Source organism: Onychostoma macrolepis, chromosome 09 (assembly GCF_012432095.1).
Source record: "Onychostoma macrolepis isolate SWU-2019 chromosome 09, ASM1243209v1, whole genome shotgun sequence".
NCBI classification, from domain to species: domain Eukaryota; kingdom Metazoa; phylum Chordata; class Actinopteri; order Cypriniformes; family Cyprinidae; genus Onychostoma; species Onychostoma macrolepis.
This window is the reverse complement of record NC_081163.1, coordinates 24,422,899-24,443,394: the sequence shown is the minus strand read 5'-3', so window position 1 is coordinate 24,443,394 and position 20,496 is coordinate 24,422,899. Positions and strand designations below refer to the sequence as shown.

General features: G+C 41.8%; 1 protein-coding gene across 1 annotated transcript in view; it reads left to right on the top strand.

The window, feature by feature from the left end:
- Positions 1 to 18,627, top strand: part of kcnj3a (potassium inwardly rectifying channel subfamily J member 3a) — a 65,184-nt gene extending 46,557 nt beyond the window's left edge. The window contains exon 4 of the mRNA XM_058788173.1: positions 17,104 to 18,627. Coding sequence (XP_058644156.1) covers positions 17,104 to 17,696 — 593 coding nt within the window. The 3' untranslated portion in view covers positions 17,697 to 18,627. The remainder of the gene's footprint in view (positions 1 to 17,103) is intronic.
- The last annotated feature ends 1,869 nt before the right edge of the window (positions 18,628 to 20,496 follow it).

Genomic DNA, 20,496 nt, shown 5'->3' with positions numbered 1-20,496 from the left:
GAACATGCTGGGAGATTATGGAGGGTCCTCTTGCTCTTCTGGCTGTATGAGAATGAGGTTTTATAGCCTTGAGACAGAACTGTAGTCTTAACACAGGAGTGAGGAGAACCTCTTGCTAAGAAATTCAGTTTCACCTTGGCATCCATTACTAATGTTGCCATAGAAACAAATTACTCAAGAAAACAGTACTGAAGGCAACCCAGGCTCATTTAAAACACATGCCTCTTGCTGCATTTCTGAAAAACCTGAAATACACTGCTCCATGCATGTGGGTACATTTTTGAAAAATGATATTGCAAAGTTTGTAGCATGAAAGTGAAACGTCCAGTGACTTTTTTTTTTTTTGTGCCAAGTGCAATACTGAGCATGTTTACTACGTCAGAAAATCTATTACATATCTATAGGAAAAATTGTGAGGTCATATTGTGCAAGAAACTTTAAATCTGTATTAATCTGCCTCTGTAATTTATATGAAAATTAACAAAAGTTGTTGGTGTTTTACTGCCTCTAGTGTCCATTTAAACTGGAAACTGCAGTGAAATGTGTGTATAGGTACATTTTTGCAGTTTTACAGGAATGGAGCCAGAGCATAGACTGTAAAAAAAATGGACGTAGTGTCCGTGACGTCACCCGTAGGTTTCTGTAAAGCGTTTTTGAAGCCTAAAGTGGGCGGAGCCGACCGCCGCCATCTTGGAAGCACGTCACTCCCGGATAATCGAAAATGGGTAAAAAGGCAGGACGTGGGTGAAGCTGAGCTGAAACCACGCCCCTCTATAGTGACAAAATCCATTGCAATGAACGCCATCGGAGATGTTTAATTCACAATCATTCAGAGCATTATCCCTGCTGGCGTTCACATCAATCCACAAGTCACTCTTAAGCTATTTTAATTCAGTTCGATGTAAAAACAATAGGCTAAGTATATCTTGCATCCTTTAATGTTAGCGAACATTGCAAATAAATTGGTTGCAAAACGGTATCCACTCGTGTTTAACTTTGTCTGGTTGTTATGGTCAGAAAAAAATAAAATGAATCACATTACTAGATGTTATAGCCTAGCCAATGATCACTAGATTTTATCCAGATGTTACTATAATGATTCTGTAAATGGTGATCAGCACCCTCTATAATGTGTTACTGCCTTTTTCCTTGGCGTGGCATCTTACTTTTTGCAGACAGTGCAAAAGCAGAGTACAATATCAATATAGCCATAAAAAACAAGTTTGAGATCATTTTCATTAAAACATCTAATTGCCAGATTCCCAGTGTCCTACCTATAATTATTTTTTCTGTACAAATACAAAAGTTTCACACTCTAGCGAGTTTCACACTCTGGAGCAGAGCGGCAGTCCACCTGTCACTCAAGTGGCCACGCCCTTAATTATGCAGAACTTTAAGGCTTAATATAATTTAAACGGATGAGTTATAAAAAAATTCACCCCCTCACAGTTGTCACGAAGGGCAAAATTAGCTATATAGACCAAAATAATTGTTTGTACCAGGCTATAAACATGTTTTTTTCTGCTGTAAAGTTGGGCATTTTAACATGGGGAGTCTATGGGATTGACTCCCTTTTGGAGCCAGCCTCCAGCGGCCAGTCGATGAATTGCAGTTTTAGTCACTTCCGTGTTGGTTTCAAGAGAGGGAGCGGGAGCTTGCCACTTGAGCCAGAGTCATGTATTTCCAGTGAGTGACAGTTAATTGAAGGACTTCACAGCTGCTTTTCCCAATGTATTTAAAAAAAATAATAATGAATGAATGAATGAATAAATAAATAAAAATAAAGATCATGGGAAACTTCAATCAAAGTGTCACAATCATGACTTTGTGGTCTTAACATAAAAGTATTTTGTGATTTTTAAGCTTTTTTTCCCTTGATCTAGAAACAAAAATAAGCTCTTTCTAAGTGTATTATATAAAAGTCTGCATCATGGATGAGGGAACTAGTTTTTACTGTACTTTGACCAGGGACTCACTCATGCTGAAATAGCTCTGTGTCTGTCAGTGATAAGCCACTTCCACATCAGTGTCCAACATTTCAGAAGGAGGCTACAACTATATCACCATGGACACTATATAGTGACTCTGGACAATTGGTCAGTTTCAACTCCAGGGACATGGACATCTGCATGGTTACATAATGATGTTCAAGAGATGCCCATTAAATAGCTTATGTCTGACCAGAAAAAATAGTGAATGATGTACAGTTTTAAAGATCAAAAGTAAACTGTTTTTGATTAGATTAGAAGACAGCGAGAATGCATGGCTTTTATTTACTTTAAATACACGTACACATTTGCAAACAAACAAATAAAGTGCAATCTCATCTATTATTTTATGTCCCCACTTTCTTTAAAGTGACAAAAGAATAAATAAATATAAATCATGAAAGAATATGTAATACTGAAATCGAAACAGCATTATTGTGTAACATCATTGTTTTGGTGTGGTATTCTGTAAATGAATTTGCTCTTTTACTTATTTACAACACTTATCTTTAAACCTCTGGGACTGAGGACAGGCTCATGCAGGGTTGCCAGGTTTCTGAAACATAACCAGCCAAATTGTTATTCAAAACTAGCCCATTCATGTTTTTTTGTTTTGTTTAGTTTTTTTTCCCTCATGGTTTTCCCTTTGGCGGGAGTCCTCCTCTGTCAAAATAGCATTCCACCAGGGTGAGGCAGAGATCGCTTTAACCCATGAACTAAAAAACAACCCATGGCAACCCTGGTAAACCCGCAGACTCGGAAACGTCTCGGTTACGTACAGTATGTAATCCTCGTTCCCTGAAGAAGGGAACGGAGACGTCACGTCGGATGACCGACGAATTGGGGATCTCGCCAGAGAGACCAATCCACTTTGAGTGTAACTAAACGAGCCAATGGACATTGGCATGCGATCATTGCATCCAGCTGCCGCTGATCACAGCGTGAGTATAAGAGGCAGCGGGTGCACGCGATAATTCATGCTTTCGCTGAGGAGCCGAGCGGTGACCCGGCCGCTCAGCGGTGGTACAGCAACTGTGGCGGCGGACGTCGTAACCGAGACGTTCCCTTTCAGTCGGTCACTCCGAGTCACGTCGGATGACCGGCAATTGGGATCTACCAAAACGCCACAGGAGCTGCCTTCCAGTGCCCTGTGTAGGCCTCCTGATCCTTCCTATAAGGCAGACGATAGGACCGGGCTCTACACAGAGAAGGTCAACTACTGTTGTTCCTTGGACAACCCAGACAGTAGGACTTGGATAACACTGGGAAGCGTGCCCTTCCATTTGGAAGAGGCACACTGCAGAGTCACCTCCTCCCCGAGGGGATTAAGTGGCATTTAGACATGTGAAGTAACCCCGTAGGGCCCTATTGCACATGGAAGTCTCTGAGATGGCACAGGCTGCATCATTAGAGATGGCAGAACGTGGTCCGCCAGGGGAAACACGGCTCTAATAAGCATAACGTGGAATACACATATGGGATCCCGGCAGGGTCTCTCATATGGGCACTAGCCTCACATCAGATTTCAAGAATTCATTGGCTGAAAGGCCTGGCGCCGGACGCTCCGCCACATCCGGACGCCGGAGTGCTGGAGGACTCGACAGGGTTTGCCTGGTTAAGGAACTCTCTGGAGAATTAGGCGAAAGAACGCCGCAAGCCAACTCTGAGCCGGGCCTCTCAGTGCCACTACCCGTTTGAGGTGAGAACACAGGAGGAAACCGGTTCGACACGTAGGCTATAAAACCTAGCGAACGTGTTAGGAGTCGCCCAACCCGCAGCTCTACAGATGTCTGCTAGCGAGGCACCACGAGCCAGCGCCTAGGATGATGCGACACCCCTAGTGGAGTGAGCATGCAACCCGAACGGGCAGGGCACACCTTGTGCTCCATAGGCCAAGGTGATGGCATCCACTATCCAGTGGGCCATCCTCTGCTTGGAGACAGCCTTCCCCTTCTGCTGTCCTCCGTAACAGACAAATAGCTGTTCTGAGGTCCTGAAGCTCTGAGTTCTATCCACATACTGTCGCAGTGCGCGTACAGGACAGAGCAAAGCTAGGGCTGGGTCTGCCTCCTCCAGGGGCAGCGCTTGCAGGTTCACTACCTGGTCCCTGAAGGGAGTGGTAGGAACCTTGGGCACATAGCCGGGCCGAGGCCTCAGTGTTGCACTGGAGTCAGCCGGCCCAAACTCAAGGCACGATTCGTCGCCCGAAAATGCCTGCAGGTCCCCGACGCTCAATATCGAGGCCAACGCAGTCAGGAGTAGGGTTTTCATACAGAGAAACTTCAACTTGACTGACTGCAAAGGCTCGAAGGGGCAGTTGTAGGGCTCTTAGCACCAATGCCAAATCCCAAGAGGGTAGGGAGGGAGGCCTAGGAGGTTTAACCTCCTGGCCCCCTAAGAAACCTGACAACCAGATCGTGCTTCCCACCGACCTCCCTCACGGGGTCGTGGTGAGCGGAAATAGCAGCAACATAAACCTTAAGGGTGGAGTGGGACAGCCTACGCTCCAACCCTTGTTGCAAAAAGGAAAGCACGGCTCTGATCGAACATCTCCGGGGGTCCTCACGGTGAGAGGAACACCATTCGACGAACAGGTTCCGCTTCACCGCATAGGCCAGTCTTGTGGACGGTGCTCGTGCTGAAGCGATAGTGAGAGCTACCTCCTGGGGCAGATCACCTAGAATCTCCGCGTCCCGTCCAGGGACCACACATGGAGTTTCCACAAGTCTGGACGCAGGTGCCAGAGGGTGCCCCGTCTCTGAGAAAGCAGATCCTTCCTCAGAGGAATCAGCCAGGGAGGGGCTGTCGCGAGGAGCATGAGTTCCGGGAACCAGGTCCTGTTGGGCCAATATGGAGCCACTAACAAGACCTGCTCCTCGTCCTCCCTGATCTTGCACAGTGTCTGTGCTAGCAGGCTCACTGGGGGGAACGCATATTTGCGCAGGCCCTGGGGCCAGCTGTGTGCCAGTGTGTCCGTGCCGAGAGTTGCCTCGGACAGGGAGTAGAACCACTGGCAGTGGGTGGTTTCTGGAGATGCAAACAGGTCTACCTGAGCAACTCTGAACCGACTCCAAATCCCCAGGGAGTGCCGCTCGAGACAGCTCGTCGGCCGCCTGATTGAACACTCCTGGGATGTGGATGGCACGAAGGGACCTCAGATGCTTCTGACTCAAGAGGAGGAGGTGGCGGGGAGTTGCGACATGCGACGGGAGCGTAAACCGCCTTGCCGGTTGATATACGCAACGGTCGCAGTGTTGTCCGTACGGACCAGAACGTCCTTGCCTCGAAGGCGCCCTCTGAGGCGGCTCAAGGCAAGGCGTACTGCCAGCAACTCGAGGCAATTGATATGCCAACGCAGTTAGGGACCCGTTCACACCCCTGACACTGCGTGCCCGTTGTACGTGGCTTCCCAGCCGGTGACCGAGGCATCTGTGAATACGACAGCATGCCTGGATACCTGCTCCAAGGGCACTCCTGCCCGAAGGAACGAGGGATCTGTCCACGGGCTGAAGGTTTTGCGGCAGGCCGGTGTAATCTGAACCCGGTGAGTACCGCGTTTCCACGCCCACCTCGGGACTCGGCCATGGAGCCAGTGCTGAAGCGGTCTCATATGGAGCAGACCGAGCGGAACTATCGCCGCAGCTGCAGCCATATGCCCCAGGAGCCTCTGAAAGAGTTTCAGTGGGACCGCCGTCCTGCCTGATAAAGTCTTGAGGCAGTTCAGCACTGACTGAGCACGTTCCTGGGTGAGGCGTGCTGTCTGGTTGACCGAATCCAACTCCATGACGAAAAAAGAGATCCTCTGCGTTGGCACGAGTTTGCTCTTTTCCCAGTTGACCCGAAGACCCAACTGGCTGAGGTGCCTGAGCACCAGGTCCCTGTGTGCGCATAACTGCTCTCGAGAACTGCTCTGGAGTATGAGCCAGGCGTCGAGGTAGTTGAGGATGCGCACACCCCGTTCTCTCAGGGGAACAAGGGCCGCCTCTGTGATTTTGGTGAAGACGCGAGGCGAAAGGGACAGCCCGAAGGGCAGGACCTTGTACTGGTATGCCCGACCCTCATGGGCAGGAGGGGTGCTCTTGGGCAACCCACTGCTGCCTGCTGGCGAGAGAGGAGAAGGGAAGTGATCCTGTGATGCACGGTTCACCACTCTCCTCCTCTTGAGACCCAGCGATTGAGGAAACCACTCTTTTATTGATGTTTTGGGTACCAAAAAAAAAAAAAAAACCAAACAAAAGATTCTTCACCCGGCCCTCCTCCGGGGGAGGGAGTGGTGCGGTCACCATCTCCCGACAAGCAGTCTCCACCATCTCTGGGTCGCCCGTCTCAGGTCGTCAGGGGGAGCACCAAAGGAAACAGGTGGTAAACCCCATTCTGCAGAGGTCCCAGCCCGCTCCAACGGCAACCCCACCGGCTGCGGAGCGCCTGAGGGGTGAGGAACTCCTCTTGGGGAAGCCCTCACCGTAATCCTCAAATCACCTCTGACTCTACCGGATCCAGCGCCGCCCCGGGAACGAACACTGGATCGCGGCAGAGGCAGAGGGACTCCACCATGTTTGACACAGCGGAGTCTATTATGCAACTCCGAGATGGTCATGTCCCCACAAGAAGAACATGAACCATCCACGAAAGCTTCCTCAGCATGCTGAATGCCCAGACACGTGAGGCAGCGATCGTGACTGTCCTGAGGCGCCAGGAAACGACCACACCCAGAAACGCACGGGTGATAAGACATCTTTAAAAAACGCGATCACCCGTGTTACTCTTTTAGAGAAATTGCTCTTTCAGAGAAATGCTCTTTTAGTGCTGAAGCACGCAGGGGAGCTGGCCACCGCACACTCCTAGTATGGCTGTCAGCAAAGACAAACTTTTTCTCCCGCCGACGTGACCACCGCTGCTGCGCCGTAACGCCCGCACTCGCTCGCAGAACACTCTCTGGAAGGGAAGAGCAGTAGCTTCACCACTACCGCTCGGTTCCAAAGCGAAAGGATGAATTAATGCGGTGCACCCGCTGCCTCTTATACTCACGCTGTGATCAGCGGCAGCTGGATGCAATGATCGCATGCCAATGTCCATTGGCTCGTTTAGTTACTCTCGAAGTGGATTGGTCTCTCTGGCGAGATCCCCAATTCGTCGGTCATCCGACGTGACTCAGAGTGACCGACTGAAAGGGAACCCTGGGCTCATGACCTCATTTGAATGTGTGCATGTGCTATGGTGAAATGGAACAGAGTGTGAAAACACTGCAAATGTAAATACCATTCATCCATTCATCTTCATCTGTTATTTTCACACTTTTCATCCTGGGGAGCTTTTACATTTTGACTTGGGGAAAATTCATATATTATTGATGGTTAAGCCATATATGTGATACTCAGAATCAAATAGTTTTAGTGGAAGGATAAATCAAGTGCAGAGAGAAGAATCGACCTGAGTCGTCCTCAGTCCTTGTTTATGTTTGCAGAGGAAATGCTCAGTGTTTGCTTGCATTCATGCTGGGACGCTGCCTGAGAAGTAAAGTACTGCCTGAGATTTTTTTAACATTTTCTCACCCTTATACTGTCCAAATCCCAAAAGACTAAATTCTCACCTCACATTACCAAGGGAACTCCTCTGCTTTTAGTCTACAGGTGTGAATGACTGGATTTGTGTGTGTCAGCTCCACTCACCTTAATTTCTAGCTGTTATTTAAATGATGTTAGGCTACAAACACTTTCCAGTCACTACCGCTCTTTGAACCCTGAGTAATGTACTGTAAGTTCCTCCTTCCTGGTTATTTATGCTTTGGTGATTCTGTATACGCAGAGTTTACAGTCAAAAATAGATTTTGTGACGCAATACTGTATGTAAGTTCTTTAAACTTTTTTTTTTCTTTATTCATCTCTTTCTTTAATCCTGTCTTTTTGACAAGATTAAAGAAAGAGACGAATAAAGAAAAAAAAAAGTTTAAAGAACTTACATACAGTATTGCGTCACAAAATCTATTTTTGACTGTTAACACTGAACAGTGAATAGCTTCAGTAAACAGTAAATAAATACTGCCCTCTTTGATTTGGCTGACCATATCAGTCATTTTGACATTGACGAGATGGACCGCGAGGTAACTCAGATGAGAAAGTTCCATAGTTTATTAATGATATCAGTCAAGTCAAGTCAAGTCACCTTTATTTATATAGTGCTTTTAACAATACAGATTGTGTCAAAGCAACTTTCCAATATCAAAATAGGAAAATAGTGTCAGTAATGTAAAATGACAAGATTAAACACTCAATTTTCAGTTAAAGGCATTTCATTATTGAATTCAATGATATCCAGCTCAGTTCAGTTTAAATAGTATCTGTGCAATCAAGTCGACGATATCGCTGGAAATTAAGTGTCCCCAACTAAGCAAGCCAGAGGCGACAGCGGCAAGGAACCAAAACTCCATCGTTGACAGAATGGAGAAAAAACCTTGGGAGAAACCAGGCTCAATCGGGGGGCCAGTTCTCCTCTGGCCAGATGAACCAGCAGTTCAATTCCAACTGCAGCAAAGTCAGATTGTGTAAAGGACTCATCTGGTTCCCGAGGTCTTGTCCCGATGGCTGTCTAGATGACGAGGTCCTCACTGGGGATCTGTCTCTGGGGCTCATCTAGGTGTCCTGATCTCCGCTGACGTTCAGGGCTGTAGAGGTCATCTCTAGGTACTGATCCACCATCTGATCTGGATACGGACTGGATCCGGGTGGCTACGGTGATCTTGGAATAAGAAAGAAACAGACTAATATTAGCGTAGATGCCATTATTCTTACGATGTAACAAGTACATCGGGTGTTATGGGAAGTGTTCCCAGTTCTGGTTGACCTAATTAATGTAGCCTAACAATCCTTTAACGGATTTGAATATTAGAAGCGTATTACTGTATTATGTGTAAGCCAGGTTAAAGAGATGGGTCTTTAATCTCGATTTAAACTGACAGTGTGTCTGCCTCCTGAACAGTGTTAGGTAGATTGTTCCAGAGTTTTGGCGCTAAATATGAAAAGGTTCTGCCACCCGCAGTTGATTTTGATATTCTAGGTATTATCAAATGGCCAGAGTTTTGAGAACGTAGTGGATGTGGAGGACTATAATGCAATAAGAGCTCGCTCAAGTACTGAGGAGCTAAACCATTCAGGGTTTTATAAGTAATTAACAAGATTTTAAAATCCATACGATATTTAATAGGGAGCCAGTGCAGTGTTGACAGAACTGGGCTAATGTGGTCATACTTCCTGGTTCTAGTAAGAATTCTAGCTGCTGCATTTTGGACCATCTGGAGTTTGTTTATTAAGAACAACCAGAACCACCACCCAATAAAGCATTACAATAATCTAAAGTTGAGGTTATAAATGCATGAATTAACATTTCTGCATTTGACTTTGAGAGCATAGGTCTCAATTTAGATATATTTTTAAGATGAAAAAATACAGTTTTACAAATGCTAGAAACGTGTCTGTCAAAGGAAAGATTGCTATCAAATAGCACACCTAGGTTCCTAACTGATGACGAAGAATCGACAGAGCAGCCATCAAGTGTTAGACAGTGTTCTAAGTTATTCTACCTGGTCTCATGGCATTTACATACCTGGGTGCACTTTTTAGCATGACATGAAATACGTACCAATAAGTACATATCACTGCAGTTTCCAAAATAAATGAACACTTTCCCACAAATTTACAGAGTTGCGAGAGTTAATAAAGCATAATTTTCGCACAATTACTTGAAGAATATCATGCTATGACTTCAAAACAGTATTAATATGCTGGGAGATTTGAAAACTGATGCTTTTGAACGTTAGCATCGCACACATCCAGCTTCATATCTATTGGTTTTCATAAATGATAAGTTTGTTCGGTAGCTCACGAAGTACGGAGACAGACTTAGGAGTCGCGAAGCACCGGTTCGAATCCCGTGTAACTACAGTTCGACAAAGCAGTTAAAATCTGCTTAAAAGGAAGTTCAAATGGCACAGTTGCATCAGTTAATACGTTTTTATATCAGTTTTGCATTTGTTAACACTATCGGGTAGGTTTAGGGTTGGATTTGGTGTAGGGCATATTTCCAATACGATAGAGCATTAACTTTTAGCGACAGTCCCCGGATATTTGAATTCTGAACCGTCGCAATACGTATCTGAAGCAACGTAATAAAAAAACAGCAATACGTACCAATATCTACGTAATAAAAACGTGCCAGGGTTCACATATTGAACCTGTGTTTTAGCGCCACTCAGTGGACATTTCTATTTGAAACTGCGGCGAAACATGCAGCAAGGAACGTAAAACTTATTTTTATGAGACCAGGTTGAAATTATTACATGTGGGGGTTTTAGGTCCGATAATTAACACCTCTGTTTTTTCAGAATTTAGCAGTAAGAAATTACTCATTATCCAGTTTTTTATATCGACTATGCATTCCGTTAGTTTCTCAATTTGGTGTGTTTTGCTGGGCCACAAAACAATATAGATCTGAGTATAATCAACATAACAGTGAAAGCTAACGCCGTGTTTCCTGATGATATTTCCTAAGGGTAACATGTAAAGCGTGAAAAGTAACAGCCCTAGTACTGAGCCTTGAGGTACTCCATACTGCACTTGTGATCGATATGATACCTCTTCATTCACTGCTACAAATTGATGGCGGTCAGATAAGTACAATTTGAACCAATGCACTTCCACTAATGCCAACAAAGTTTTCTAGTCTATTCAAAAGAATGTTGTGGTCGATAGTGTCGAACGCAGCGCTAAGATCCAGTAGTACTAATAGAGAGATACAATCACGATCAGATAATAAGAACAGGTCATTTGTAAATCTAATGAGAGCAGTCTCAGTACTATGAAACGTTCTAAATCCTGACTGGAAATCCTCACAGATACCATTTTTCTCTAAGAAGGAATATAATTGTGAGGATACTACATTTTCTAGTATCTTTGACAGAAAAGGGAGATTCGAGATCGGTCTATAATTAACTAGATCTTTGGGGTCAAGTTGTGGTTTTTTTAATGAGAGGTTTAATAACAGCCAATTTGAAGGTTTTGGGAACATATCCTAATGACAATGACGAATTAATAATAGCCAAAAGAGGATCTATGACATCTGGAAGCACCTCTTTTAGTAGTTTAGATGGAATAGGGTCTAACATGCATGTTGTTGGTTTAGATGATTTAACAAGTTTATACAATTCTTCCTCTCCTATAGTAGAGAATGAGTGGAATTGTTCCTCAGGGGATCTATAGTGCACTATCTGATGCGATACTGTAGCTGACGGCTGCATGGTTACAATTTTATCTCAGATAGTATCGATCTCGGAAGTAAAATATTTCATAAAGTCATTACTGCTGTGCTGTTGGGAAATGTCAACACCTGCTGATACTTTATTTTTTGTCAACTTAGCCAGTGTATTGAATAGATCAGTCAAGGGTGCCCTCTGCTGATTAATTTTACTGTTCAATTTATTTGCATAGCACCTTATACCTATAAAGAGACTGCTTTCTTTGTTTAGCCTCACTTGGTGTTTATTAAAATCAGCACATGGGATCCTTCCTCAGTTATAGTTACTTTGATAAAGTACAATGTTCCTTCAAAGAACAGACATTGATATTTTCATGCTATGTACTGTGTTGTTTATTGAGTTTAACACTCAGGTTGTTTAGAAATGAAATCATATCGAGCATATTTGAATGGTCAGAGGACAACTCAAGGCACAGGGTTTCAGATGACTTCATTGCTTTTCTTTCTGCTGTCATCCACAGAGCTGATAGGGTTGTTCATTAAATTATACTGTATGTTTGATGCACAGAGGAGTTTCCCCATTCTTACAGTATACTCTACACCAGGGGTTCCCAATCCTGCTCCTGGCGATCGACTGTCCTGCAAAGATCAGCTCCAACTCTAATCAAACACACCTGAAGCAACTAATTAAGGTCTCCAGGATCGCTTGAAAATTAAAGGCAGGTGTGTTTGATTAGAGTTGGAGCTGAACTTTGCAGGACAGTCGATCGCCAGGAGCAGGATTGGGTACCCCTGCTCTACACCACTGCAATGCAGCCCTGCGTCCAGCTGAACACAATCACACACATTTTATGGGATGATACTGGCTGCGAAACATCCGAAGTGCATGTGTTTTGACAACCAACACTCCTCATGATTTGGGGAAATAGTGGTGACGGAGTGTGTTATAACCCTCAGACTGCTGTGCTGCTGATTTCAGATAAATTGTCTTTTGTTTATTAATGACATTAACATATGCGTACGAGAGAACAGCTTTGGATGCAAGACCTGTGCATGTGCACATGGCAATATTGGGTTTCCATAGAAACACAGTTTTGTAGTTTTGATTGCATAAAACCTATTGCTTATGTTTGACATTATTAGCAGTGTTTGCAACTAATGGAGTTGATAAGTTAACTAAAGTTCGGGAGCAGGGCCACGCCTCAACCAATCAGCTCACTACCCGTCAGCTACTTATGCAAACCTGACCTTCTCTGAACTGTTTGTCTCAGTTTCTTGTTCCCACCCACCCTTCCCCTCTAACTCATCCATCCTTCCTCTCTAATCCATCCATTCATCCAAGTTCCTCCCCCCTCCTCCCCCTCCCTCTTCTCCTTATATCTTTAAACATCCCGCATCTCTTCCACAGGTTGCATCAAGGGGGGGGGTCTTCTAATAACCCAATGTATTATCTACAGAGACGAAGCCCCCACTCTAAGTCTCTCTCAACAAGACTTCCCTGATCAGCCAGTTCAGAGAGTCATTACACCCCATCCCTTCCAATTCCTTTCATCCTGTCTTCATCGTAATAAAGTATTATCTGCATGGTTGATGTGTGGTCCTTGTTAGTGAATTGCTGTTACTATTCTTTTTACGTAGGTTAGGCCAGTTGATATTCTCATCATATATTTTTCCAAGCACTTTTTACCAATTCCAAATCACATCAGTCGTAATAACTACTATTAATGTTGTATTTAATCATTTATAAGTGATATATATATATATATATATTTGTCCATGAAGGCTGGAAGTGAAAAACTCCTTATATTCAGGTGTGCATAATTATTAGGCAGGTTTTCTTTTACAGATAAAATAAGCCAAAAAAAAAGAGATTTAACTCACACTGAAAGTCAAAAATTATTAAATGCCCATGAGAAGGATACAATACTAATGCAACACTAGAAGTTGCAAAGTTAAGGCATAATCATTGGACAGCAAAATGCTCATTGGGTCAGCACGGTCAGAAAAAACAGGTGGAGAAGAAAAGACACATGTTAACTGCAAAAGAATTAAGGTGAAGAATTAGATGTGAAACCATCAGGAACCATTTAGTCTCCACCGCCACCAATTTCCAAAACTGCAACCTACCTGGAGTCTCCAGAAGTGCAATCTGTCAGGTTCTCAGGGACTTTGCCGTACTCCTAGTAGAGTAAGCTCTGATCCCCAAAGTTGAAAGGTCAGAGGACTCATAAGCAAGGCGGATACAGTAACCTCAATCCACCTGCTTGATGTTTACTTGGTTTCCAGAAAGCCTTTCTTAGGCGGAGCAAAGCAAACGAAAAGTTGATCTGATTTCCTTCACAGGGCAGCTCTGTGGACATAAGTGCACATTAAATTAAGCTTTTCCTTGTCTGAACTTCTAAAAGGGGGAGGACCTGCAACACTGTGGAGCATTAATGGGCACCTTCGGCACGTAACCAGGCCTCAGGTAAAGAAAGGGACGATCACCATCTCTCTTGAGAAATTAAATGGCTGAGCGAAACACTGTTTTAGGTGATAACAATTTTCAGGAACCTCTTCTATAGGCTCAAATGGAGCTCTACACAGTCTTTCTAGGACAACGGCCAAATCCCAGTCCAGAATTCTAGTGCGAGTTGCAGGCTTCAGCCTCAAAGTACCATGGAGGAAACGTGTCACCAACGGTTTCCTCCCTAAAGACTTATCCCCCGGGGTACAGAAGAGAACCAGAAAAAACACTTTCGTTCTATATTAGTATTAAAATTAACATATACATATACATAAATAAACATTAACATATATATGATTATAAAAAATGTGTTTTACGGTGAACGCAGACACAGTAGGCAGTAGGCCAATCACACGTGACGCAGCATTCCCGCATCCGCACCCGTGACCGCCCGCGCCTCATGTTTGCGGCTAAAAGCAAATGATCATAATTGATGGACAGCTGCCGTGAAAAGACATCAGCAAATCCGGCGCCAAGAAAAGAAAAAAAGATGAAGCCCCTGCATCACTCTTCGGTAGCGTACATTCATAATCCTGTGAAACTTTTTTGTTTGTTGACATTAATAACATGTTTTAATGTCGGTAATAATTTAACCACCAACAACGCATATAATATTCTCTCTGACTTTCCATGTTCCCTTACGAAAACTAGCCATCGTTTTACTACGAATAAAACCAAAAATCGTGATTTTCATTGAAAAACACTGTTAAAATACATAATGTAATACAAAATAAACAATTTAGGTATTTACATTACCGATTGTTACAAATGCCTGTAAAGGGAGCCAAAGTCCTGCTAATACGCTTACAGAATGATCAAGTTCCTTTAATATTGACCAAACATTTAGGCTAATTCAAATATCCACTTAATTTTTAATTTTTGGCCACCTTTTTATGATAGAAATGCTACAGCCTCTATCTTCAAAAACGTGGACATCACAACCCTTACAAAAATTAACCAAGGTTTTATCATAGTAAAACTGCTCAATTTTCTTTTGTATGATTTCTGAATGCTTGAAACTATAAAATCAATCAGACAACTGTATTAATAAAATAATAGCCATATGTAACTGTCTAGAGCTAAAATTGTCATTAGTAAATAATACAATTTAATTACAGTTTATTTATTTATTTACTTTTATATTTTATTAAAGCTCTATTTTGACCCCTATAGTGTTTTTAAATTATTTTATTTTTTCCCATCCATAATATTTGGGGGAGGGGGCACAACAATAAAATTCTGCTTAGGGCACCCATTTGGCCAGCAGCGGTCCTGTATGCATACATAATTACAATTCACAATTACATTACCTGCTGTACATGAGACCTCTTCACCACTTTCATAAGGTCCAGAGAGAACAAAATTGAGCTAATCTTATTTTCTTAATCTGTTTCTATTTGTTTTGGCTTGATAAAGTAAAGATGGTGCCTGAATGTTTAAACACTGTGAAACAATAGAAAGTGAGGCTAGCAAGATTTTCATTCATGGCTTGTTGTGACCCAGTCAATTATGACTGAGAGGTTTCGTAATTGATTTTTTTCCACCCTCTATAAGAGGCAAGAGACAATACTGTTGCACCACTGATATATAAAACATAGAAAATTATTTGGAAATTGAATAGTATTCAATACATTCAATAAATTGTGTACAGTATATTAAACATCCTCAAAATATCTACTACAGTTTTTTACAATCATTTTTGCACTAATAACATTTATTATGAAATATCATAGGAACATTACTTTAGATCACCCACACACAAGATACCCATAGTTTCACTGTTTAGTTGTTAGTACAATCATTAAATATAGTTGTTCAAAACACATGATGCAGCTTTCATTATGGTTCTACACATTCATATATCATTGTAATAGACTAGAGAGAAAAGTTCTGACACTGGAATCATTAAACATTTGAAAATTATTGATGAAATAATCAACTCAGAACAGGTTTAAAAAATAAAAAAAAACTTTAAATAAGAAAAAAATAGTTTAGAAAAGTCGCAGTTCCTCACTGCTCTTCTATGTTTTTGTCAACCCTGTCTTCTGGGCTTGGCCACAGGTTCTCATCCACATCATAATCAATGTTTTCATTAGTAAAAAAAATCTTCCTGCATGGCAAATACAGGCCTGACATTGTCTCCTGTGATGTCATTGCACACATCATCCATGGCCTGGAGAAGAGGGACTTGTTTGTCATTTGGATGACATCACAAACATCACAATTCAGTATACAAGTATATTTAAGAAATCATTTTATTTTGATAAGAAAATGATTGCTGAATTTGTTACGAGTTATGAAATGGTGGTCATACACAACAAATGGAGCTTGAGTGATCGAATAGAATTCAAGCATAGTTCAGGCAGACCACTAATCACTTCCCCATCAGCTGACGCTCAGCTGATCAATTACTCCACCTGCTCCTAATCAACAGCCGTATTTAAGACCATTCAAATGCATGTTCTTCAGTGTGTCGCTCAGACATTTGCACCCACCTCCACCCCTTCACCCCCAGCAACTCCCTAACAGTTAGATTCTTAGAACTACCATGACTGATTCTCATACCCTCTTGTTTTGTAATTGTTGTATCTCTGCATACGTGTGTAGCTAAGAAATATTTGGTTATTGTCAGGCAGGGGATTCATGCCTTAAGGATGTATCTTAAACTGTCTAGTATGGTAGTGAACGTATTTTTCAAAAGTGATCCTGACTGAACTGAAGTTTAGTGTATGGAAAATAAGGATGCAACAGCACAAACAGAATGATTAGAAAAAGTGATTTATATTATGCACTTTTTGTAGCATTTATTTTAAGTCAGAAGGTTAAGGATTAAGGTTAAGGATAAACCGATTACTGTATCCTCAGCCTACACTCTAAAAAATCCTGGGTTAAATACAACCCAGCACTGGGTAAAATATGGACAAACCCAGCAATTGGGTTGTTTTTGACCCAACAGTTGGGTTACTGCCCAGAAGGTTGGGTTAAACATTTAACCCAACTGTTGGTTGAAAACAACCCAATTGCTGGGTTTGTCCATATTTAACCCAACATTTTTTAGAGTGTAGGGTGAAGTATATACAGTCATGCTTAATTTCATTGGTTCAGACTGAATTAATGTTTAATATGTAGGGCTAGGAGTTTAGAAAAAAATAAAAATAAAAAACCTTGGCCAGAATGTTTGAAGAATATCTTTACTGTGCTGCACTGTACTAATAAAGAATTATGATGAAATATGATAATAATAAATAATAAATGATAGTAATAAAGAAGTATGATACTGTTCAGTGCAGCAAAGCTTTTCCCAATTGCGTTAGTTTGATTAATTTTTGACCATTGTTCCTTTTCATGTATTTTCTCCGGTAGGCATGACTTGTCAAGCACGGACGTCGTACACAGAGGATGAGGTGCTGTGGGGCCACAGATTCTTCCCAGTCATCTCTCTGGAGGAGGGCTTCTTTAAAGTGGATTATTCTCAGTTCCACGCAACATTTGAGGTTCCTACACCTCCCTACAGTGTGAAAGAGCAGGACGAGGCGTTACTCTTGTCCTCTCCACTCATGGCCCCGTCTCTGTGCAACAGCGGAGAGAAGAACAGCTCCTTGGACTGCCTGGAACTGCTGGAGGATCCAGAGAGCACGACCAAATTACCAGCCAAGGTGCAAAAGATGACAGGTAGAGACGGGCTGCCCAGGAAGCTCCTGAGAATGAGCTCCACCACATCAGAAATGACATATAGCCTTGGCGAACTGCCCATGAAGCTCCAGCGCATCAGTTCTGTGCCTGGGGTCTCAGAGGAAAAGCAGGTTTCCAAGACAACTAAGATTGCCACAGAGGCCATCAGCAAATCGGTTGCGGACTTGCCACCGAAATTGCAAAGACTGGCTGGGGAAGGAGGCCGCATGGATGGACATCTGCCTCCCAAACTCCGAAAGATGAACTCTGATCGTTTCACATAGAAGAACTTGTGTTTTTCAGCTGCTGTCAAAAGGGCCCTCATATAATTTGAGATCATGTTAAGCATGTATATATAGAGAGATAAACCATATATGCAGTACCAATGAAGTAGGTTAACGTAATTCAAAACGTCTGTTCCTGTGGTGGCTTCATATGCAGTGAACAGACTCTTTCAGGTTGTTGTTACTACAAGCACAATCTGGTATGGATGACAACCTCAAGTACATGTTAAAATATCTCTCTCCCTCTGATGGCATGACAAGCTGTACATATTTATTTGCCAAGGAAATGTTAGCAAATATTCATTTCTCCAAGCCATATGGCGATGTAGCAGACAGTTCCTCCTACTTGGCTAATTAGGAGTTATTCAAGTCACACAGTTGTGTTGTTTGCTATAATACCTGTTTACTGAGCTTATGTTACAATGCATGTTTAACTTAAAGGTGATAAATAGATGTTCAGACTTACGTACTCTTAATTCCTTGTTTCAGTGTTCCTACATGCTTTATTTGGATTTTTTACATGTATGGTTGCTAACCGATAGACCAGTAATGCCAATAATCCTCTTACAGCATAAAAAAGTAATTAGTTAAGTAATTATTTAGAATAGTAAAGCTATTGAACACAGAACAAACATTATTGAGAATTATCAATGAATACTTGACTGTGGTAAGCGTTTTATGGCTTTAATATGTATTGAGAGTATTAGAAAAGGGGGGAAAATAGAGAAATCAGTTTGGAAAAGCTGGTATCTGTCACCTCCTTCATAATAGTTCACCCAAAAGTGTTGCCTTTTTATTTATTTATTTTTTTTTTGCTTTTTTTTTCATCTCCCTAAAGTGGTTAGAATGTTGTCTTGCTTTATGTTGATGAAGAAGATGCTTTGCAAAAATTTGATGCTGTACTTTTTAAAAGAATGGATGCAGAAATAAACAAACAAACATCAGTATAAACACATTTCCAATATGTGCATTAACTAACAATTAGCAATACATTTGTTACAGTATTTATTAATCTTTGTTAATGTTAGTTTTGTAACAATAATTTTAAAGATATTAATAATGTATTAGTACAAATTTAAATTAACTAAGATTAATACATGCTTTAGAAGTTTTTTTTTAACTGTTGGTTCATATTAATTCATGTATTTAGACTTAGACTAACAGTGAAAAATACTTCTAAAGCATTTATCTTAGTCTAGTTGAGTCTTATTGTAAAGTGATAACAAACTGTCTTAACAGGATGTACACTATATTCCAAGATGAAAATGTTCTCCTTTGTCTTAGTTTCAAATTACATGAGGACAGAATTTCCTTTTTTGGATTAACTGTTTCTTTTACTGTAACAGCAATAACTGAATGGCTGATGAATACCAAAATCTATATAAACATTTAGCAAACTGACCTATGATTTCAACACAAATTTGTTCATACTTCTTCTTTAAACCTGGAACATCAAATAATACATATTTCACTACAGGTGAACTGTGTAATTTTTTAAAGTTAAAATACTGTCTACTATCCCAGTTCCATATGCATAAGCCATTCTTGGGTTGATTACTCCAAAAAGAGTAAACACTGTGGTTCTGTGGTATGGGGTGTCAGTTGCAATCTGACTAATAATTCAATTTCTTGCACACAACAGTAAATGTACTTTTCATTTCATCAATAGCACCCAACATTTTATTTGCAGAACACTCATTTAGTGGAGAATATTTTGTGATTACATTGCACGCTGCTTCTCTGTGGTGCATAAATGACACACTTCACCTTAAATACTGGATATTTCAATGTCTTTTACAGAAAATAGTTTCTAAAGCAGATTACTTGACAGGGACTTTGAAAAATGTCTTTGATGTGCTTTCAGGAAATTAGGACTCAATGTAATCCACATTATTAAATTATTTCTTCATAATAAGTCAGGTGAAGAATAAAGGAATGAAATATCTCATTCTGCCTCTTCAACTTTTAATAACCCTGGACTTAAGTGTACCTTCTGCCTCATTGAAAAGGATTTAAAGGAAGGTTAATTTTATTCCCCCCATCACCACCGCCACCATTTCTTTCAGAATTTGAATGTAATGTCAGGCGTATACGCAGTCAGTGAAGTAGAACCGAGCATTAGAGGCCTTGATTGGCTGATCCTTTAAAGTGTTGCAGTAGTGTCTGAATCCTGTTAATGCACCCTCACTGAGCACCTCTCTCCCAAGAGATTTTTTTTTTGTTGCCTAAATTGCCATGGAGATTCCTGCACTTTCATCCATTAGCCACAGCATCATTAAAAAATAGAGCTGTCACTTGAGTGTTTTACACCTGCACCCTAACAGATCACCACTGCTGTATAAGATGAACCGATGACAGGTGGATTGAGATCCACTCCAGCCAGAAGCAGTGGCACTAAATAGTCACTCTGTCAGGCTGACCCCTCACTATCATCCTCTCAATCACTTCTTTCTATTGCTGGCTTTGTTATTTAAGCCCTTTTGACTCTCCATAGCAGGTCTGTGGTAATTATCAATGAAGAAAAGAATGAGGATTGAGGCTGAAATCAATACCCAATTAAATGTTGTCTATAAAACCAGTCAACCAGTCTTTAATGAACAGTTTGTTAATTAGTTCTATTGATTTCAGAGCTGGGTCATTCTCAGGAAACATTGCTATTAGTGTCTGGTAATTTCAGCAAGGTGGCCTACATATGCTATTGGGAATATTGTTCCCAAGTTGACTGTAATGGGGCGAACGAAACGAGAGAAGTGCGGATCCGTATGCAAAGCTTTATTCCGTGACATGGTTAAACAGGCAT